This window comes from Bison bison, unplaced genomic scaffold (assembly GCF_000754665.1).
Source record: "Bison bison bison isolate TAMUID 2011002044 unplaced genomic scaffold, Bison_UMD1.0 scf7180017864485, whole genome shotgun sequence".
NCBI classification, from domain to species: Eukaryota; Metazoa; Chordata; class Mammalia; order Artiodactyla; family Bovidae; genus Bison; species Bison bison.
The window spans coordinates 6,557,529-6,581,268 of NW_011495045.1; the positions used below are offsets into that span (position 1 = coordinate 6,557,529).

General features: G+C 41.5%; 1 protein-coding gene across 7 annotated transcripts in view; it reads right to left on the reverse strand.

The window, feature by feature from the left end:
* Window positions 1-3,819: 3,819 nt before the first annotated feature.
* Window positions 3,820-23,740, reverse strand: part of INPP1 (inositol polyphosphate-1-phosphatase) — a 36,745-nt gene continuing 16,824 nt past the window's right edge. For 3 of the 7 annotated variants that reach the window (XM_010862896.1, XM_010862898.1, XM_010862897.1), the window contains exons 2-6: window positions 13,964-14,227; window positions 11,706-11,766; window positions 8,627-8,827; window positions 5,929-6,103; window positions 3,826-4,560 (exon numbers count right to left, since the gene is read on the reverse strand). In XM_010862896.1, coding sequence (XP_010861198.1) covers window positions 3,999-4,560; window positions 5,929-6,103; window positions 8,627-8,827; window positions 11,706-11,766; window positions 13,964-14,167 — 1,203 coding nt within the window. In that variant the 5' untranslated portion in view covers window positions 14,168-14,227 and the 3' untranslated portion in view covers window positions 3,826-3,998. Of the gene's footprint in view, window positions 4,561-5,928; window positions 6,104-8,626; window positions 8,844-11,705; window positions 11,767-13,963; window positions 14,228-20,016; window positions 20,401-23,740 lie in introns of those variants that run through there. The other 4 variants (XM_010862895.1, XM_010862894.1, XM_010862893.1 and 1 more) reach the window with 4 other exon arrangements.

Consider the following 23,740-nt stretch of genomic DNA (forward strand, 5'->3'; position numbering starts at 1 on the left):
GAAATTATAAGCATATAAACCTTTTAAGAAAGATGTCAGTGCTTAGCACAGCTACTTCCTCTGGACCAGTTTCAAAGATCCATTTGTATACACACCAGCTTTTAATTGAGTCCCCTGCCACTCTGAGGGGACAGTCACAGTCCCTTAGGCGTGCTTTATGGATATGTGTTACAATATCAGTACCAAGCCTGGCACAATGAAAGGTCTTAACTATGGATGTGAAAGGTTATGACTTATCGTTTCTACTCTTCCTTTGCATTTAGCACTTACAGAAAAAATAAAATAAAAACAAAACTGAAGCACAAGAAGGAAACTCTCAGACACTTTTGTCTGCTTTTTCCTCCTTTTCGGAATGTATGTTTGACCTTTTCTGCCATGGAGTGGGCAGGGCTGTTTCTGTGCCGAGTGTGCGGTGCGCGGTCAGTCGCTCAGTCATGTCCAACCCTTTTACAACCCCATGGATTGTAGCCTGCCAGGCTCCTTTGTCCATGGGACTTCCCAGGCAAGAATACTGGAGTGAGTTGCTATTTCCTTTTCCAGGGGATCTTCCCGACCCAGGGATAGAACCCATATCTCTTATGTCTCTTGCATTGGCAGGCGGGTTCTTTGCCACTGAACCCCTGGGGGCGCCTGCATAATTACTGTGTGTGCGTGTTAGTCACTCGGTCGTGTTTGACTCTGTGACCCCATGCACAGAGGGTAGGGGGTAGGGTCCTCAGTCCATGCAATTCTCCAGGCAAGAATACTGGAGTGGGGTGCCATTTCCTTCTCCAGGGGATCTTCCCAACCTGGGGATCGAACCCACGTCTTCTGCATTGGCCGGCACATTCTTTAACGCTGAGCCACCAGGGAAGCCTTACCATCTTGACAAATGTATTTATGCACTCTTCATTCTTTGGGGGATGAAGTGGATAAGTACGTCAAAAGTAGATGAGTGTAGCTAAGCGTTGAAAACATCCGCTCTTAAATGTCACGAGACCTTAGTGAATAGAACAAAAGGTGTGTGATCAGAGGTCAGATGAAGACAGAAGCCTGGACGACTCATTTGGCCCAGGTGATGGAGATTGCTAGATGTCCTCTAATGCCTGGCTCCTAACTCCTGGGGTGATAAAAAGCCTGGTTTTCAGTTGAGCCCATGGTTGCTCCAAATGGAGACTTCCTACGTGCAGTCATGTGGCTAGGTTCTGGCCAGTGACGTGAAAAACTGCCCTTCCCTTCTTGTCTTCTCCTCTGTCTTACTGCCTAAAATGCAGATTCTGTTGTCTTAGACCTGAGAAGGAGGGTCATGGTCTGGGGTTGGGAGAGCAGTGAGATGGAAGGAGTGTGACTCCCTGAGGACTTTGGGGTGGAGCCTCCTTTCAGCTCTGGACTGCTCACCAAATACTTTTGATCTTATTTAAGCCATTATTATTTTGGCATTTTGCCACTCACAGTTAAACCTAATGCTACTGCAAACTTATCCTGGCTGCACTTCTTCTAGACAGAAGGGCTATCTTATAGGACTTTACACTCAGACCCAAAGATCTGCTTTTTCATACTCCCATCACTATAACACAGCAGAAAGCCCTTTACCCCTTGGCATGTCAAAATCTCATTCAGAGAGCCTATAACTAGGGGCTTAAGAGGCCACAGCAAAAAATTAGCAATACATAAAGTGCATTAAAAGGAAATAACCATTAGAACCCTACTCAACATGGCTGCCAGTCCTCAGGAGCAGTTGAATTGAGACTGGCGTGATGGTTAAGTGGAAGCATGTGGCTAGTGTAGAGAGTAACAGGTATATTTGGAAGGTTGAGCCAAGAGGATCGATCTCCTGAGTGATTGGATGTGGGCTGTAGGAGCAAGAGAGGAACCAACACTGACCTGGCTTCCCAGGGACTGCTCTTACTGATGTGCAGGGGGCTCTCTTTTTATCATCCTCTATTTAAGCAACCTGGCAGATTTATCTGTCTGCCAGCCTCCTGCAAAAAAACCCTGGCTGATGCACAAGACGCTCGATCTTGGCGACCAACAGGCTACTCTTTGGAGCACCCAACCCCTAATTCCCACTCCATCAACTGAGTTATGTGTTTGCTTAGGCTGATTGACTTCATTCAAAAATCATATTTCAATGGCATCTTTAATAATAGATCAAGTATAATGTAAAATGAATTTGAAAACAAAGAATTTAAGGCTTTTAAAGTATTGATAGAAATGAGTCTTAAAAACTTACTGAGTATGAGACAATTGTAAAGATAGAGGGGAAAAAATTAAAATCCAGAATGATTATGTTGTCAGACTATATGGCAAATATTTATTAACTTCTTCCTCTAAAGAAATCAGAGCCTGAGAATTCCCTGGTGGAACAGTGATTAGGAATAGGTACTTCCACTGCCAGGTCAGGTTCAGTTCCTGGTGGGGGAACTAAGATCCAGTACGTCACACTGTGCAGCCAAAAAGAAAGAAATCAGAGCTACAGATCACACTCCCATACGTGTGGTTAATGCAAGACCGGCACACACATGCTTAAGGAAGGGCCTTAGCTTTCTGGCAAAGATTGACAATGGACAGATGTGTGCAATAGATGTTTACAGAATGTATTGGATTCTCCATTCTATCCAGTTTCCCCCCCAATAAAATGGCACATTGATAGATCACATAAATAAATAGATCACATTGAAGATGACTGTTTTCACTGCATTGTTATTGATAATTTACATATTCTAAAAATGTTTATGTGCACAACATGCTTTTTCTTGAACTATATTCTATTTTTCCATTCTGATGACTATCAGGCAGCACAACTAGTTTCTGGGGTTTGGTTTCTAATGTGTTTTGTGAAGAATGAACTCACTTTGACTTAAAAATCAACCTTTAAAATTAGAATATACAGCTCAAGGACCCACCATCAATCACAAAGCATGTACAGACTTTTAAAAGCTATGTAACTTTTTCACTAAATAAGTCGTTGAATCTTCTGTGTGCAATGAGATACCTTTAAATAGCCTCCAATTAAAATAAATAAATTAAAAAAAGTAAACTAAAAGTTTGACATACTGTGATTCCTTTGTAATTGCAGATAAACAGAGGATGCTGCAGAAAATCTTTTGGCCTCAAGAGGGCGTAGGGCAGAAAGGAGATAGCTGAGAGTTTGGTATCTCCAGATGGTGGAAATCTCTCCTCACCAGGGCTGCTAAAGAGATAGGAAAAAGAGGTCTCACCCACCTCAGAGGACATTCAACATGGGATTCTAGCAGACCAACGACTGTATGTATTTAACTCTACCTCTGGTTTTTGAAGTGTAATAAATACTATGCAAAAACTACAGAAATGTCTTTATCCTCTCCTGTCTTACTGACAGAAGAGTATGTTAAGTGAGAGTATTAGAGAGAACTAGAGACATAATTAGTGGCAGAATCAGAGAATTAGAATGAGAGAATAAGAATATAGATTTGAGAGAGAGTTTCAGAATGTGTGTCTGAGTGTGGATGTGTGTGAGTGTGAGAGTTCATGAGTAGGATGGTGCCATCAGGGTTCCGGGCTTTAATTCTTCTAAGAAACAGCGTCACTGAAAGCGCATGAACATGGCCAAATTATGCTTTAGATTCACAGTTCTAAATGTTCTGCCAAAGGCTAAAGCTGAAGATTTTTGTTCCAGACAGGAAACACACAACCCCCTTTGCTCTCCCTAATATTTTAGTGACCTTAACTTATCATCTCTAAACTCGTGTTCTAAAGAGCTTTATTAATTGAGCAGGAATTTTTCCTGTCTTCAATATTTTATTGAAGCATTTCAAGCAGCAATAATTGCACAAAATCCTCTATAAAGAATCTCACACATTTAACTGCTGCATGAATATCATTCATTTATTAGCATTATGAACACATAATGGAAAAATGCTCCCCCAAAGAGGAAGGTGAATGTTGACTGTCAATAGGACAAAGCTGTCTTCAAAAGACAAGAGATGTGGAAATTAGGTCCACAGTTGGGCTGTGGAGCCCATGAGGATGGAGCTCATCTACGTGTGTGTAGCCACAGGGGCAAGGTGCTGGAGGAGGCGGCTCAAGAACGTCTCCAGCTGCTTCTCTGATCTGTATGCGATGAGTCCTCCCTTGTTGGCCCACTGATCTACTCCGGCAGTGCCTTCGTTTCCCACGTGATACACCAGCTGTGGCAAGTCAAGGCCCGTGTCAGGATTTCTTTCCAGGCATTCTTTTAAGTCCACCATCCCCCCACCCATGGCCCTGAGGATGGCGTGGGCAGCACAGGAGTCCCACTTGAACGTGGTATCTTCTGAGAAGATGTAAATGTCAGCGAGGCCGAGGATCACACAGAGGCTCTTGTAACCAGCCCCAGCTGCCCGGAAGATGCGCTCTCCACACACATGCGACAATGCGCCCTTGATGGTCTCCTTTTCACTGGTACTAATGACCACTGAGAACGGGCAGGAGACTTCGGAGCTGGGGTTTTGGGTCCCTTGGCTCTGCGTTTCACTGTTGCTTCTTGTAGAGACGGGAGGCAGAAGGGAATGGATATTGGTCCCCAGGTAAGAAAGGCCCCAGTAGCACTGTCCTCTCCACCTATGGAAGAGAATGTTCAGTTTGTGGCGGCAAGTTATCACACTGGTTTTTCATTGCTCCTGTGGCTTCCCAACTTGATGTGGAAAATACATAACATAGTGAGTCTCAAGGCCCTTAAGCCTAGAGATAGTAATCAAATGGCTAACTCATTTCTAAAAGTTACTCTCTGTGCATGTTGCTGCCTGTGTTGTTGCCAGTTAGGAATGCGTTCAGTTTGGTTTTTTTTTTTGCATTATCACATTCATCTAGGACAGTGCTAAAATATTTGTGGGATTTCTAGCCTCTGGGAACACAGCGAAGTTTCACTGCCTCTTTTTGCATTTAAAGTCTAATGGGGATAAAGATGAACAGATAAATAAGATTTTCAATCCGCAGATCTTTCACAATGCTGAATTTTTTTCAACCGGTAACGCCTTTTCATCTTCCAATTCACTAGCTCCACTTTGGCTTTAACATCAAGAAAGATGGACTCTTTTTTGGTGGGGGGGGGCGGGTGGTGGGCAACAACAAAAATACCATCTAACATTTCTCAATGTTTAACTTACTATATACGCTGGATAGTTTCTTTCCAGAGAAGGAGACTGAGGCTTAGAGAATGTAAGTGTTTAAGAATGTAAATCAGTGGTAGAATCTGCTATCAAACCCAGGATTTGTGCCAACTACTTTGTCAACCATTTCTAGGTCATGATTATGTCAACATCCAGTCCCACTTATTTTTAACTTCTTGACGACCCTTTAAAGATAACAAACACTTTCAGTTTGGAAGAAGGCAGGGAAGATGAAAAATATCAACACTGCAGAGGTGTAGTTTATGACTATTAAAGAACAAACAATTCTTAGTTACTTGAAGCAAGTCAAAATTTAATTAAAAAATATATAGTTCTACATGAGTGGAAAAAAATGTCATTTATTTCAGTAAAAAGCTAAAACCACAGGAGAAAAGCTGCTTCTACTTGAACCCTGCCATGCTCTGGAGTCAACCCTGTCATACTCTGATCCGTAGGCCGCGGATCAGGGTAACCAAAGGCTTGGCCACCCTCTATGCTCTGCGAACAGTCCACGGGAGTGTGAGGAAGGTGGAAGCAGATAAGAAAGTGATACTGACAGTTTTTTTTGTTTGTTTTTATAGGGAGAGGTTCTAATCCTGGCCATACCTACTTATCTTTTCGTTAGATCATTTTCACATTTTGTTGTGAAACCCAGGATTGAAAATTAAAGGACCATTCATTCAAACATGGAGATTTTTAGTAGGAATGCCCCATGTATCGAGTCATGGGAATGTCACATGGAGAGATAATCCTGACAATAAACAAAGCTGAGGTTGTAAATTCTGAAAACCATAATATGCCGAAAATATTCAATTTTTACCTGCGGGTGTGTAGGTCTTGTGATACAAAAGGTTGGTTGATGACTCCCATGAGAGGCACCCCTGTCTGTATGTCATAGACACCAATCAAAACAGTGACACACTGAAGTCCACTGGGGAAGATTCCTTGGTTGGGTGTAATGTCAGCAGAACCTTTTATATACTGGTAAGTTGAATCTGAAAAATGAAGCAAATCTGTTAGGATTCAGGTAATGATTATTTAGAAGATAATGATGAAGACACCTATAAAACCTGTCCTAGATCATTTCTAATTTGGTAACAGCTATGGTCTAAATGTTTGTGTCCCCCAAAATTCTAACCCTCAGAAGTTGATGGTATTAGTAAGTAGGGCCTTTGGGAGGTACTTCAGTCCTCGGGGTGGAATCTCATGAATGGGATTAATGATACTCTTAGTCTCTTCCACTTTATGAGTACAGTGTGAGTGTTAGTCGCTCAGTCGTGTCTGACTCTTTTGCAACCCCATGGAATGTAGCCGGCCAGGCTCCTCTGTCCATGGGATTCTGCAGCCAAGATTACTGGAGAAGGTTGCCATTCCCTTCTCGGGGGATCTTCCTGATCCAGGGATCAAACCCGGGTCTCCTGTATTGCAGGCAGATTCTTTACTGTCCGAGTACGCAGTGAAAAGACGCCAATTATGAATCAGGAAGAAGACCCTCACCTAATCATGCTGGCACTTTGATACTGGACTTCTCAGCCTCTGAAACTGTCAGAAATAAATTTATCTTGTTTAAAAGCTACCTAGTCCATGGTATCTTGTTATAGCAGCCCAAATGGACTAAGATAATAACCAATCACGTTTTACCTCTGGGTGCCACTTATATGGAATTATTATTTGACCTTTTGTACTTCACTTTTAAGCTGCTTGTGTTTCATTTTCCCAACCATACATAAATTCTTGGACAAAGGGGACATGTCTACAATTCCTATGGCAGCTAGCATGTCTTCCTTCCTTTTTGTGTTGTTAATTGCTCAGTCATGAACAACTCTTTGTGACCCCATAGGACTGGAGCCACAAGGCTCCTCTGTCCATGGAGTTCTCCAGGTGGGAATACTAGAGTAGGGAGCCATTCGCTTCTCCAGGGCATAACACCTTGCAAATGGTAAGAAGCACTCAAATATTCATCACCATGTCAAAATCATTTAAAAGGTATGGGGGTTCCTTTGAGCTCTTACTAATCAGAGGACAGGTCCAACCAAGGTGGGCGGGAAAGTCTCCTTCCAGGAATCTGAATTCCATTTCATTTGAATTCCATCAGGGATGGAATTGCCTTTTTACTTGTTTGTTTTGTCCCTCAAATTAGGAGGAAAGAGACAATGGTGTCACAAGAGGAAGAAGCTCAGACAGTAAAGCGTCTGCCTACAATGCGGGAGACCCGGGTTCAATCCCTGGGTCGGGAAGATCCCCTGGAGAAGGAAATGGCAACCCATTCCAGTACTCTTGCCTGGAAAATCCCATGGACTAAGGAGCCTGGTAGGCTACCGTCCATGGGGTCGCAAAGAACCTGGGAAAAAGAAGCTAAGGAGTGAGGTTTCTGCTTAAAAGATGTACCTGCCAGCAGCTGACTGCCAGCATCTAGTGAATTAATACCCAGTTAAGGATGTGCCAGGCACAAGATCCAGAGAGCTAGCTAACAGAATCAATTCAGGACAAAAACAAAACAAGGTTTCAGTTCCTCAAAAACCATAACTGAGGCCGATTTACCTTTAGGCGATAAAAGATCCTGGAAAACATTCATAGTCTACATAACAATCCACTGACTGAATGCTCTACTGCTGTGATTAAAGGCATGTCTATCACGTAGGGGAGAAGGTGTAGGGGAGAAGGTGAGGGGAGTCTGCCTACTCAGCTTAATGATTGGTCCCAGTTGTGTTGGGTACACTATGCCAGGAAGCTGGGGGAAAAGTGGGACTTAGACCGAGGGCATTATATTAACGGCATCATTGAGATAGGCCTACAGTTTTAAAACAATGAACTATAGATTATGGTTCTACCATAATCATGACCAAAAAAATAATGGCGAGGTATACACAGGACTCACAAACCGACTGCTAGGAGTCACATTCGGTTGTGTTTTGCCTGATCTGTACAGCGGTTCTGCTTATTTACTTACTTAAGTGAGTTAGGAGCCAGGAGTTAAATTGTGAGAGCTCATTTAAAAACCTGGATTTGCGTTTTTATTATTTTTAAATCTGAAGATCTGCACTGTACTTCCAGATGGTAATAATCTGCCGGAGCTGAATGTTCTCAAGATGCATGTGTGTTCAATTAGTCATAGCTGCCATCATTTCATTCTTCTCTCATATTTAGCAGTCTGGCCCCTGAGGTCTTTCAAAAATGAGTTAATTCAGTTTTGTATATGTGCCTTTATATGTGTGTGTGTGTATACACACATGTGTGTTATAAATATATGTGTATATGTATATAATACACACCTCAACTCTTCATTTATTTATTTAGGCCCCAGTGTGTAGCTTGTGGGGTCTCAGTTCCCCAACCAGGGATTGAACCCAGGTTACAGCAGTGAGAGTCATTTATCATTTTAAAACTTCAAAAATTTAAAAACTTCTAGGAGAGTTAAACCATATCCTCAATTTTCATTTTTCCAACACTACCCCCTCACAAAAAAAGGATTACTAAGAAGAGCAAATAGACAAAAGCAAACACTCTCCCCTGCTTACCTATAGGATCCACCCAGATTCCCAAGATGTCCTGTGGAATGTTGATCTCTACTGAATCCAGAGCTGGGTCACTGAAGAAAACGTCCTGGTGCACAACCTTGGCTAAGGCCTCAGATGCCAGCTTGTTACCATTAAGGACTTTGCTGAGAAGAGCTACTGTTTCTTCCTCTGTTGGACCCAGTCTCATGATAATCTTTTCCCCTAGAGTAAAGACAAACTGAAGACCATTACATCTCAAGTTTCAGAGGAGAAAGAACAGGGGATTGGGAGAAGCACCTCAGATTAGGTGAGGATAACACATCCAGCCCATTCCACTGTTCATTTTTCCTTTTTCCTTAACACCAAAACATTTTGTATTGGGGTCCAGCCAATTAACAATGCTGTGATAGTTCCAGGTGAACAGTGAGGGGACTCAGCCATATATACACATGTATCCATCCTCCCTGAAACTCTCTTCCCATCCAGGCTGGCACAGAATATTGAGCAGAGTTCCCTGTGCTATACAATAGGTTTCTGTTGGTTATCCATTTTAAATATAGCCCAACTCCACAATTGTAAACTGGAGAATCCCATGGACAGAGGACCCTGGTGGGCTACAGTCCATGGGGTCACAAAGAATTAGACACAACTGAGCGACCAACACACACATACACACACACACACAAAGATATCCAGTCTAGTGTCTCCTAATCTGGCTAACCGCCAGAATCTCCCCAGTGGGCTTCATAAAGTCAAAGCTGATTCAGTAGTCACTCAACCACCTCACAGTGAGAAATGAAATCCAGGCACCAAAGGGCCTTCTCTCCAAAAAAAGTTCCCACATGGGCACATGCACAGTTTTTGTATCCAGTTTAAGGCAGCTCATGTTAAGAATCCTGAACCCTGAGTCTTTGATAAACAATCTTCTGTGTCTTTTACCTTGTGGCTTTTAATATCCTGGAGGTCACCCTGTTCACGTTTGAATATGTTGATTGAAAAGAAAAGAGTTTTTAATAAGTACACAGAAAGGCTTCTACCTCCCTCTATGATGCTGCTTTTAACTAAAAACTGTCTATGCTCCGTAAATGTAAGATGACATACATTCGTCTTTAAATGTGGTAAAGCTGTAGGACTCTAAATCACATACGTAGAATAGCTCTCCTCTGTGAAACCACTGGGAATCAGGATGTAAGCAAAGCTGCTTCTGCAATTGGAACCCCACGTTACCAAGTCCATGTGTTCGCCATCACTTTAAAGATACTTCTTAGACCCCTGCTTCATCTGGTTTCCAACCCTCCAAGCACAAATGAGAAGAGAGGCTCTCCTAGGACTTTTACCAACAAAAAGCGACAGCAATGCAGAATATAAATTTCTAAAAATTAAGAAAACATGGCACTTTGGGGCTCCTGAGGTATCTCGACAAACACTCCTAGCTATCCTAGCCATCCCGAGAACCAGCAGCGGCGCCATCACTGGAGCGCCTGTTAGACATTCAGAACTTCAGTCCCCATCCCAGACCTGCTGAGGTCTGACAGGATCCCCCGGTGACTCCTGTGACTGTTCGAGTTTGGGAAGCACACTGTGAATCTATGACAGTGACGATTCTGAAACAGCAAGAATCAGTCAATTAAGTTTAATTCAAATTACATGAGATTGTTAAAGTTGGGGAATAATGTTAATCACCACCACTTGTTGAGCAGCTACTCTAGGCTCGGGAAAAGTCATGGGTTCACTCAAAGGAGCAAATCGTATCACCTTACTCCACGGCTTAAAGTTTGCCGCTGAATTCTCATCATACTTAAGGAAACTCCTTCCTTTGAACTTCCATGATCTTATCTCACCTCATCCACCAGCTCCTCCTCTACCATAGGTCTCTGCCCTCTAATGAACTAAAACCATCCTTTCCTTCAGTTCTCAGGAAAATGTATGTGGAATGCATTTTTGCCTCTATCATTCTAGATAAATATTACAATAACTGTTTATGCTGTAGCCAAATATAGGTTTTTCAGTGTAGGATTTCTTATGGGGGTAAGTCACAGGTGATTTTTTTTAACCTTAAGTTTAACTGACATTTCTCTTTCTTCTTACTGAGTGTCACAGAACTATCTTAATACGCATCCCATGAAATGACAAATTTTTTCCAGAGTTAATCCAGAAATTAGTTTCCTTTGTAAATATGCCTCTGGATGTTTAACTATTTGTCACATGATCTGTTTAAAGTTCACTATTTTAATGTTCTACCATAAAACAAACAAAACCCAGGCAAACTAAAAACCGCTTGCTTCTCTAAAAAAGGGTCAGAGATGTTGTATTTTTCTCTCTACCACAAGGGAACACGGGGGTCCATCAAAGGAGAATTTGGCTCACAGGAAACCAATTAGAGTTAAAACTTGGTGCTAAAAGGAACCTTTTAGGTTGTCCCGCTCCCTTTACAGAGGTTCTGAGACCAGAGAAGCAGAGATCATTCAGGGACAGGGGCTTCTGCACATGCTCAGCCTAGGTCTGTGGACTACCCAAAGTGTCAGTCACTCAGTCCTACCCGACTCTGTGTGACCCCATGGACTGTGGCCCACCAGGCTTCTCTGTTCATGGGATTCTCCAGACAAGAATACTGGAGTGGGTTGCCGTTCCCTTCTGCAGGGGATCTTCCTGATCCAGGGATGGAACCTGGGTCTCCTGAATTGCAGGTGCATTCTTTACTGCTGACCCACCGGGGAAGCCCATGGGCTCTCCAGGAGGTCCACAAATGGGTCTACTTGGACGTGAGATTGTCTGCACATCTGTGTAGATCTGCATCCTTTGCGGGGCATCTATAACTTCCATCAGATTCTCAAAGGGCCATGCAACTTTCCCAAAGGTTAAATCATTGTTCAATGCTACAGAGTTACAGCTAGAATACATGTGAACTTGCTAAATAATTCTAAGATGCCGCATCTCTGTCTTACGTGGCAGGTTATCCTGAAGTGCTGAATGAAGTTTAACATTCAAATGTGTTATCTACATGAAAGGCCTCCAAACATTCATTTCATGATGTAAGTTGAAAATAAAAATACCATATGATAATTAAGTTATAAAATTATATTAAGATTCTTGTACTTACCCAAATCATTAGTAAATTCATTGGATTCTTCTCCAAAAATTTTTTTCCCCAAGCCTGGAAACTGAATGATTCAGAATATGACAAGAATGCAAAACAGCAACAAAAAAAATCCCACATTCATGCTCAATTCTGAACAGATTTCCACTTTATATTTCAAACTAAATAGCACAATAGGTCAGAAATTTGAGAGTTTACAATTCCAGAAATCAATCCAAGTATAATAAGTGAAGTCAGATTGGTTCCGCACTTTTCTAATATCAGTAGTTTTCTATACTTCCCTGCTCCTTTGCCCCTTTAGAAAGTCCAAATCATGGTAGAAGTCTGGTTTCTTTATGTTCTGTTGAGTCTGCAGAAGTACTTCTAGAACTTCATCCTTCTAGTTAAGGGCCATGAGCTAGAATGCTTACAAAGGAGATGTTTTAACTGCTGCTCCTACAAAGTACCCAAGTAACTTGCACAAGTTAATGTTACTGACAAGTACCTAAGATGATTACTTGAACTCGGATAGAAAGGAACAGAGGATAACATTTAATTTTGTTTTCTGCACATGTTAAGGTATCCTTAACCATCAGGCTAGGAAGGCCATGTAGCAAAAAAGGGGAAATATTTTACTTGCCAACAACTTATGCATCAATATTTTGATGGAATGAAGAAACAAACAAAAAGAAACAAGCTAAATAGGAAGCTTCTCTCATCTTTGTATGACCACGAAGCTTTTGGACACATTTTGCTTCTGATTTTCTCTGTAGTAAAGATAATTTCTCTCAAAATATGTGCTGAATTATGGTAAGAGTACAATTCTCAGGCAATGAAAGCAAGGAAATGCTTCAAATGTTTGAGCTCAGTTATTCACAGATGGCCAATGGATGTAACAGTGCCCACAACTACTTGTTATTTTTAACTCTTTTGAAGAACAATGCAAGTCACCACATACTGGCACTGAACCTCTCGATGAAGTCATCAAAGGCTGAAGCTCCAGCCCCCCAGTTTGCCTAGAGACCCTTTCTGAGGCTGTAGTTCGTAAGGAAGAGTCGTGACACTTTATACAAACCAAAAGTGAGTGTCATTTATGTGTTCATAAATCCTGGCAGATACTTCGTGAATGAACAACTGCCTGAACTTGTTATAATGCTCTGAGGCAAATATTAGCCCACAAAACTTACACTTCTAATCCAGTTGCTCAACCACCCCTTCTACCCAGCTCTCTTGATCAGTAACAAAAATAAATTTCCTTCCACTGGATCCAGATTGTATAGGGCATGAAAAAGAACAGTTTGTAGAAATTTCAAGGGGTCATTTATTCTCTCTTCCTACCTGTGGTCAAGGACTCACTTAAATTATTCTAAACAATCCCTAACATTTTGAGAATTTCATAGAAACAATTCCAATATTTTGTAGGGCTTTCTGACATAAAATTCTATCCTCCCAAATCTAAAAGAAAAGTAATTCGATTATTACATAATAGGTAATATAGTATCACAAACAGCATAGACTCTGGAGTTGGTCAGCCCATGTTCAAAAACCAGCTCTTCCATTCATTTGCTGTGCAACCCTAGGCAAGTTATTTAACCTCTGTGTCTCCCTTTTCTCTTCCATTACATTGAAATAGTTCTTACCTCATAAAATTGTTATTTGTTAAACTAATATATTTAAAGCCCTTAGATAAGTACTTGGCTCATAGTAAGCATTTACAAGTGCCTGCTAATGTTATTGTTTGCTATAACTGCTTATGAATATAGTTTATTTACCCTAGTCAGCTTAAAATACCTAGAATTACAATCATTGTTAGTTACAAACAACGTTTTCCTACTAAAATAAAGAGAGACTCTAAGTCTCCAGAACCCTATGAGGCTATCACTGAGGCAACCATTAGGTAAATGACTATGTCAAAAGGTGGGACTTAATATTATCAAGTTAAAAAAAAAGTTATAAAACAGTATGTTCTCATTTCTTTATAGAGTTAAGTTAAACCTGCCATGCACACATAGAAGGAAAACATTCTAATATTTAGCAAAACAGTTGTGGTTTTCTCTAGTGATAGAATTAGGAGGATTATTTTTCAACATTTAAGTTTTTCCTGTAACACACATTTTAGTAATACTGCAGTCAAAATAAGGGGGGAAAACCTATTTGTTTATTAGAATCCATGGTGCTGGGGGGCGGGTTGTGGGGAGGAGGAGGCGAGCTGTTTTACGGGGGCGGGGGGGGAACCACAGGGGCAAATAATTTGCAATTACCTTGGCTGTGACATTCCTTACCTTGTTCTCCATATTCTCTTTGATAACTTCCTGTACCAGTACATCAGCCAGGGTCTTGAAATCAACTGCAAACTTCTTGTTCTTTTCTCCCTCTTTCTTTTCTTCTATCAGCAGCTGGAAGAGGGCTTCCTGCTGCCTGCACGCCCGGGCAATGTTGGCAGCTTTCTCAGAGACTCGGAGCAGCTCTTGGAGGATATCTGACATTTCTGAACCTGGCTGGTTGCAGCAGCTGGTGGAACAGGCACCCACCCGCTGAGCTGTCAGCTGGGAAAGTACAAGAATGTGAAACAGAAAGCAGTTCAGAGAGTGTGAGTCAACCTGTGAGCATGGCTGAGTGGCTAGTAGAGATCACAGTCACAACCTCAGGTGGAAGCTTCATCTAAAACTTGAAACTTATCTTTCAAGATCAACATACTTATAGTCTCAAATCCATTAGGCAAAAAACTGACTTCTTGGTGAAAGAGAGTCTACACTATATTTACCAAACTCTAGACCAATAGGCAGGTGGATACACGAGCACAATGTTAGAAGGAAAAGCCAAGTTCATGAAATGACCTTCGAATGAGCACATGAGCTTGGCAACACTATTAAAGTAGTGCTCTTTCCTTCACCCTTTGGGAGAAGGAAGAAGTGAAAGTGGGTTTATCCTATCAGTCTGGGAGCAACTTCCTAAAGTACCAAGCACCACCCCGGCAGACATCTCAGTGTCCTGCAAGACTCTTGAGACCACACACGAGCTAGCAGCCCAGGTGATGTACCAACCGGCTCCCCCCCCCCGACCCCCTGCTTTTTTTTCTATTTAAAATGTCCCACTAGCTGTGCCGCTTACAGCAAATTTAAATAATAAAATGAAGTAAAACATGCAACTTGTTGGGATTTGAAAAGTCCTGGCTTCTAAGAGGCATGCTACAATGCCTTGACATACCTCTTGGGTAAATAGCAGAGAAACATTTCTCTGTTTCAACAGTAGCTGCATTTTACTGAACGCTTTAATAATTCTTATCTCATTATTATGAGAATTACTGTGAGGATTATCAGCCTTATCTATAGTCAAGGAAACTGCAGCTTGGAGAAGTTAAGCAACTCGTTTAGGTTACATAAGACTAAACGGCAGGGCTCAGACTCCGTCGTACACACAAGCTCACGCTCTTTATTATTGTAACAAATACTTTACTTCTTAAAAAAAAAAAAAAATCCCTTAATGGACTGTGGGAGGCTGACAGTACAACAGTTAAGATGTCAATGCAGTGGAGTTAACTGTCAACTGTCATCGCTGTGTTGTCTTAAGCAAGTCTGCTTTAAAAATCACATGCTATTTTCTTAAGATAATGGGCCAACCATCATCAGAAAATATGTCCAACCTCAACAGTAATAAATGGCAAGTGAATAAAACAATGAGACATCCTACTTCACTATTAGATGGGCAAAACTGTTTCTAAAGTTAACATTCATTCTTCCAGGTGTGGAAACAGATGCTGATATTCTGCTAATGGGCACGTAAAAATGTGGGTTTGTAGAGGAAAATCTGAGAAAAATGGATCAAAATCCCTAGAGATGCTATTACCTTCAGCCACTAATTCCAGTTGGCCTTATTTTGAATTAAGGAAGGTATATTTTTTTAAGAAAGTTATATTTGACATTTTAAATATTTCTGCACAAGAAGGATTAGTATTATTGACTGTAGCAAAAAGTTAAAAACATCTTAAATACTGGTGGAATGTAGATTAAACTATTATATAGTTATTAAACAATATTTTTGAAGAAATTTAATAGGAATATGTTAAAATGCTATAATGTTAAGTATATATAGTATCACAGTATGTTCCTAATTTGTGTTTAATACACACATACACTCTGTTTATACATATGGAGAGAGAGTTTGAAAGACTAGATGATGTTCTAATGGTAGTTAAATGTTTAATGGTGGTTATCACTGCGTACTAGAATTGTGGAGGATTTTTCTCATTATGCTTTTCTGTAATTATCAAATATTCTACAGTAAATAATACTGTTTGTATAATAATAAAGGATATGTTAAAATGCTTTAGGACAATTAAGCACAAAGGACTGCAAGTCGTGAAGATATCTGTCCAAACAAAGAGGTGCTATGGCAACAGCACAAATCCAGATGACACAGACGGTAGAGTTAGAAATTAGAAACACCTGCCTACCTTAGCTTCCCCCCCAAGGAATAAATACATTAAAAAAAATCACTTTGGTCAACAAACTTCAACATTAAGAAAAATAATTATATTAATATAGCTGAGGCATCTTAGAAATAACTTATGGCATCTATATGCTATTAATTATAAGTTTTATATAATATATACATGCATGGATACATATATATCAGTAGAATACAGTAAGTTTCAAGTATATAAATTCAATAATTTTTATTTCTTAGGATGCATTATATAATTATTATAAGGGAAAAGAATTAATGAACTAATAGTATCTAAGTAACTTTTTATCTTAAAAACAGCATGAAGATTTTAAGGAGTCCAATTAGAAAACTTTCTAGATTAACAGTCAGTGTGTGTGTGTGTGTGCGCGTGCTCAGTCACGTCTGACTCTCTGTGACCCCACGGACTGTAGCCCACCACGCTCCTCTGTCCATGGAACTTCCCAGGCAAGAATACTGGAGTGGGTTGCCATTTCCTCCACTATGAGATCTTCCTCACCCAGGATAGAACCCACATCTCTTATGTCTCCTGCATTGGCAGGCAGATTCTTTACCCCTAGATTAATAATACCAGTAGGGAATTCCCTGGCGGTCCAGTGATTAGGACTCCAGGCTCTCACTGCTGAGGGCCCAGGTTCAATCCATGGTCAGGGAACAAAAAGTCCACAAGCCACACAGTACAGCCAAAAGAAATAAAAGCTTCCATCTAATGGATATTATTAAAAAATACCAGTATTGTCTATTTTACTCCACTTTGTTAAAACCGATTACCTTTTTTAAAAGGAACACCGTACCACCACACCGTTGAATAACCAAAAATCTCCCCCATGATGTCCTGAGAACTCATTCAGGTGAGTTACACAGGGTACAAGCTCCAGGCACCACCACCACCCTTCTCTTCACACAGAAAACTCACCAACCTAGTCCTGATAAGTTTCTATACAGCAGCTGAGAGATCTGGTATGTCTCCCCTTTGAACCTGAGAACCTGATCTTTATTTCCTCAATAATGAGTATTCTCACGTCACCTGAGCAGAGCAACTTGACCAACAGGGGAAAAAATTCAGCTCTAAACTTCAGTCCCATAATTAACAGGGGCACAGATGTTCAGAATTCATCGTAACACAGTAAACCAGGTTTTTCAGTTCCAAGGTTATCCCAGCGCTCAACCTTAACCACCCTTTCTTCTGAACCTGGAAACACTAGGGTATCTTGTCAAGCTCCAGGCTGAACACCCAGTTTCAGCTCAGGACGAGGCTTTCTGTAAGCCACCCCCAGAATTTCTTTAGCTCCAGGGTCCAAGCCCCCTTAAAAAAAAAATCTCTCCCAGCCATCATCATCTACATGCAAGACTTCCTAATTAATTTGCACAGCTAGCCGGCTGCTTTCTGGCTGACTGGACTGTTTTGTCCGAATGAATGAGGCCCCGTCCTCTGTGCTTCTCTCCGTTAACTGCTTCCAGATCTCGCACAGAGTCGGACATGCCTGAAGTGACTTAGCAGCAGCAGCAGCAGCAGCAGCAGCAGCAGCAGATAAGTAAGCTATTGCATTTACCATAATTTAATAGCCTTGAATATGGAAGAAATTCCTTGGGATTAGTGGTTAATGGGTGTTCTGAGAACCACGTTAGAAGTACCTAAGGTGTCTATTACAAGACAGATTTCTGGGTTCCATCTCAAGTTAGCGAGTCAGAACCTCTGGAGACAGGTCCCAGGAATTTGTATGTTTGTCAGCTTCCTAGATGACACTCAGCACTGAGATGTAATGGCCACTGTTCTTAAGGCTGTTCATCCTTCAATACTGTGCTGGTAATCTCCGTGGGGCTCAGGCATCTCTGTGGGAGCATGTGCTCTCAGTTATCCATGCACAGACACAGATCCAGGCTAAAATAATAACAGCCAGTGTGCAGTAGGTGCTTTATGGCAGGTATCCTTCTAAGCACTCTACATATTGTTAACTCTAATTCTCATACAACCCTACGAAGAAAATACTATTATCTATATTTTAACTGATAAAGAAACTGAGGCACAAGAGGGTTAAGTAATTTGCCCAAAACCACACAGGTGGGAAGTGGCTAGGACAAGATTCAAGCCCAAGCAAACTGGTAGCAAACTTTTTTGGCTAAGCCAATGCTCTAGCCAATAAAATCTTCATAAATTGTTAGTTGTTAACTAAGGGAAGAAATGAGCAATCATGGGATCAATAATCACTAAACTATTATTATAAGGTACTACTGCTGCTGCTAAGTTGCTTCAGTCATGTCCGACTCTCTTCGACCCCATAGATGGCAGCCCACCAGGCTCCCCCATCCCTGGGATTCTCCAGGCAAGAACACTGGAGTGGGTTGCCATTTCCTTTTCCAATGCAGCAAAGTGAAAAGTGAAAGTGAAGTCGATCAGTCGTGTCCGACTCTTCGTGACCCCATGGACTGCAGCCCACCAGGCTCCTCCGCCCATGGGATTCTCCAGGCAAGAGTACTGGAGTGGGGTGCCACTGCCTTCTCCGAATTAGCTGTGTGGCATTAGGTAATTTACCTACCCTCTTTCTTCATCTGCCATATGAAGACAATACTTATCTTGTGGAACATGCTCCTAGAGTCATAAGAAACCATACATGCTTAAAGATCAAGCACAGAGCCTTACATACAGTAGAGGGGATCTTCCCAGCCTAGGGACCAAAGACGTGTCTCTCTAAGTCTCCTGCATTGGCAGGTGGGCTCTTTACCACTAGCGCCACCTGGGAAGCCCGTAACAAATGACAGCAACTACTATTAAATACAGTTTCACAGAACTCACAACCACAGTCCTTACTTGAAAAATAAGAGGTTGGCAGCTTTGTTACGGGTCACCGAAATTTTTTCTGAAAATTTACTACTCTATTAAATCCAAAAGGCTGGAATCTACTTGCGATTATTCGAATGACCCAGAAAAAAGTTCCTTTATGAAGGCCAGATCTGATTGCTTCGGTTTCTGGGTGTCTGGGTAGAAACTCTGGCTCCTGGATGTTGAAGACTACTCTGGCTTCACGGTAGACTACCTACAGATGGCTCCAGAGGGTCATTATTCTGTCAAGGGGTCATTTTGTCAGGAAATCTATAGAGATTCTAAGGCCAATGGTGTCTGTTCTTGTGGGAGGGGCCTGGTTGTACCGGAAGCTGGCCGTGCCCTTGTGTTGTTTGTGAGGATGGAAGTGGGACAAAACAGACGGGGGCATCAACAAAACAGAAATGCTCGCTAATGAGTAGGCAAGTAGGTCAGAGCATTTCTGGTGACAGTCATTCCTTCCTGCAGATAATCCACTTCTTTTATAGAGCCCACATTCTTGCCCATCAGACAATTCCACCCCATTCCCACCATTCATGACTTGAATTCACTCTTTCACTCATCCCTGGAGGACTGGCAATTTGCAATGACTGTGTGGTGGCCGTGACTGACTGCTATTGCTGTTGGGGAAAACAGCTCAACTTCCATGAGATACCTGGGTGTTTCACTAGAAGTGTTTTTGGTGACCTCTCACAGGGCGCAGCTGTCCAGGACTCACCCTGGGCGGGCACATGCTGAGGCTGGCCAAAACCCTCTTTAGCTCACATTGCTCTTGTAGGGGGAACAGAGACCTTGTTCCTCATCCCCTTCCAGTTTAGGGCTGCTTCAGGGAGTAGTTTAGAGAATGGAAGCTGCTCAAGCAGAAAGGATGGTGTACAGAAGTGAGCCCACACAGACGGGCTCAACTGGATCAACCGATGATGGCGAATGTGCAATTTGCTAACAGCAGCCTCCCCTGACATCCCTAGGAGACGCTCATCTGCCCACCCGGTCACATAGGCCAGAAGGAAGACCGTGCCACAAGCACTAATAGGGATTTATAAACTGTACCTTTCAGCTCATTGGAAGTTGAGTTGTCCTTCCAGTGTATAAGCTTTGTTCAGCTTTCAGAGACTTGGTCATTGCATGTTTCTCGAAACCCACTGAGTGGGACAGCACGGGACAGCCTGTGCTTCTTTTGTGTCGCTCTACTTTGATCTCTGCGATCCTACTGTCAGCACTTCACAGGCTCTGACTAAGCCCGGCACTTCAGGGGCTGCTCTCCCACTCTCGGTCCGTTCACTCCCACGCTCTGGGCAGATCATTCATTTGCACATGCTGTTCCCTCCTGCCTGTATGCCTGATGTCTATTCGCCTTCTCAGAATCTATTCAAGGACAAGAAACTTGAACAGATGCTTCATCAAAGGGGCTATTCAGCTGGCCAATAAATACATGAAAAGATAATAATTATTAATATAATAAAAGATAATGTTAATAATTATCAGGAAAATGCAACTTAAAAATCACTACAGGGTACCACTGCATGTCTGACCAAATAGCTAAAAGTAAAGATTGAAAATGTCAAGGTTTGCTGAGGATGTGAAGCAATGAGCCTCTTCCACTGTGAATGAAATTGGTACAACCATGTTGGAAAACTAGAATTTGTTGACTATAAGCATAACCTGTGACCCAGCAGTTTCTCTTGTAGTCTTGTCCTCAACAGAAATTCCTGCTCATGTATATTAAAAGACATATACAATATTTATGAGCAGCATAATTTAAAAATCACTGCAGATGGTGACTGCAGCCATGAAATTAAAAGATGCTTGCTCCTTGGAAGAAAAGTTATGACCAACCTAGGCAGCATATTAAAAAGCAGAGATATTACTTTGCCAACAAAGGTCCGTCTAGTCAAGTCTATGGTTTTTCCAGTAGTCATGTATGGATGTGACAGTTGGACTATAAAGAAATATGAGTGCTGAAGAATTGATGCTTTTTGTTGGAGGAGACTCTTGAGAGAGTCCCTTGGACTGCAAGGAGATCCAACCAGTCCATCCTAAAGAAAATCAGTCCTGAATATTCATTGGAAGGACTGATGCTGAAGCTGAAACTCCAATAACTTTGGCCACCTGATGCGAAGAACTGACTTGTTAGAAAATACCCTGATGCTGGGAAAGATTGAAGGTGGGAGGAGAAGGGGATGACAGAGGATGAGATGGTTGGATGGCATCACTGACTCAATGGACACAATTTTGAGTAAACCCTGGGAGTTGGTGATGGACTAGGAAGCCTGGCGTGCTGCAATCCATGGGGCTGCAAGGAGTCAGACACAACTGAGCAACTGAACTGAACTGAACAGTAGAAATAACTCAAGTGACTATGAACAATAAAATGAAATAAACTGAGGCAGACTTACAGAAGAAAATACTATACAACAGTGAGAATTACTGAATTACTGCTTTGGGCAATAACATGGATTCATCTCACAAAGGCATACTGCTGAGTGAAAGAAGTCAGACACCAAAAAAATAAATACACTGAGCAATTTAATTTAGTTGATGTTCAAGAGAAGGTAAAACTAACTTATGGTGTTAGAAGTTGCAATGGGGGTTACCCTTGGAAAAGGAGAAGGAATTACTGATGGGGGTAAATGACGGGGCCTTTAGGCATTCGGAATGTTCTGGATTTGAGTGATGGTTATGTGGGCGGATTGGCTTTGTGTAAGTGCATCAAGCTACACACTCGGGCCTTGCATACTTTTCTAATTGAATAAAAGTTTTTAAAAGGGTGTGTGTGTAGCGAGGAGAGTCCGTGTGACAGTTGGCTCCTCCAGGAGCAACACCTGACCCTCCATCTTTTGTACCAGGGCCATGGGAGAATGCAGGTGTGCCAAATTTCTTTCCCAGCCCTCCAACACACTGTACACTGGTTTGCTTCTCTGTGCTCTGTCTGGCAGGAGATTTAAATGTGTGTGGTTTCTTATGACTCTGAGCACATACCTCAGAGGTGTTCAATAAGTGTTGGCTGAAGAATTTCCTCTTAGCTTTGTAAACACAAAATTCACCTTTGTCATATTGTTTATTACACCTGGTTTTATACCCAAGTGCCATTTCACAGGTGCCATTAGGCACATGGGCCCATATTTATTTATATCAAAGCCTATGTATAATCAGGGCTTCCTTGGTAGCTTAGTCAGTAAAGAATCCCCCCGCAACACAGGAGACCAGGGTTTGATCCCTGGGTCAGGAAGATCCACTGGAGAAGGAAATGGCAACCCACTCCAGTATTCTTACCTGGAGAATTCCACAGACAGAGAAGGTCCATGGGGTTGCAAGAGTCTGACACAACTTAGGGACTAAACCACCACCACCACTACATACATCCTACATTCATTTACAAAAACAAAGCAAAGCTGTATCTGGATGATTAGCAACTGAACTACATTTCTGAGCACCAAAGAAGATTCTGATATCATGCTCTGTCATCTGGCAGTGACCTATCTTGATTAATTTCATTGATTAAATGGCCCAAAATGGTAAGTTTAATTTGGCTTCGTTAGAGAAGACATTAACTAGGGGATATGTAAATTCATCTATTTAACCTTCACATTTCTCTCTCCCTTCTTCCCATCCTTCAAACAATGTTGACATACAAGCCTGTCTCTAGGCTGATCAGTCTACCTCACCCTAGCCCTACTGAGGCTGCTCTTGGACCACATTAGCCCACATTTTTGCTCACTGATGGGGCTCAAAGCAATAGAGCACAAAGACAGCCTCTATCCTCAAATGTTATTCAGGTAGCTTTTAAGTGAGAGCTTGTGCTAAAGTAGTGTTTTCCAAATGCGTAAGATCAAGAATTAATTGAAACATTCATTAAAAATATAGAGTTTTAGACTTCCCCTGGAGATATTGATCCAGGAGATCTGGGTTGAGGACAGGGAATGTCACTCAGCTATTTTTATTCGACAATTTAAGGAAACACCAGGTTCAACCATCAGCGATGTCTCTCACTGGGTATTCAGGAGCAGAACAGGGAAACGCTATTAGCTACTGCAACTGCCTTGGTTGGCTAAGGGTCAACTATATTGACTTTTTTTGTAACAAAAATTAAGTGCTGGAAAAAAAGTTGATCTACATAATAAGTATTTCACATTAGTATAATATTGCCATTGAAATATAGACTTCAATATCTTCTCAGAATGCATTTGAAAAGTATGAAAAAATATTCCATTTAGAAATACTTTTAAATTTGATAGTGACTCCTTTTTATCCTCTCCTCCAGAGTTAGAAACATTTTCACTAACTATAAGCTCTTTTCTATCCGCTGCCTTCCAACTACACACTTAAACTTCTGTATGCTAAAAGATGTTTTTAGCATACCACCGAGGTGTCAGAAATGAAACCTGAAATCATATAGAATATTTAAAAAAAAAAAAAAGTAGATTCAGTGTAGCTATCTTAATTGTGGGAAAAAATAAAATATTTTAAAATTTAATGCTTAATTCAAGACAAAAAGAAAAGACACAAGAAGTATGGCTTGTAGAAAGAATCTTTTCCAGCAGAATATCAGTCTGGTAGCTGTTAATCCTATTATTAATCTTGTTGTTTTTCAGTAGCTAAGTCATGTCTGACTCTTTGCAACCTCATGCACTAGCACACCAGGGTCCTCTGTCCTCAATTATCTCCCAGAGTTTGCTCAAATTCATTTCCATTGAGTTAGTGATGCTATCTAACTGTCTCATCTGCTATCAATCCCTTCTCCTTTTGCTTTCAATCATTGCCAGTATCAGGGTCT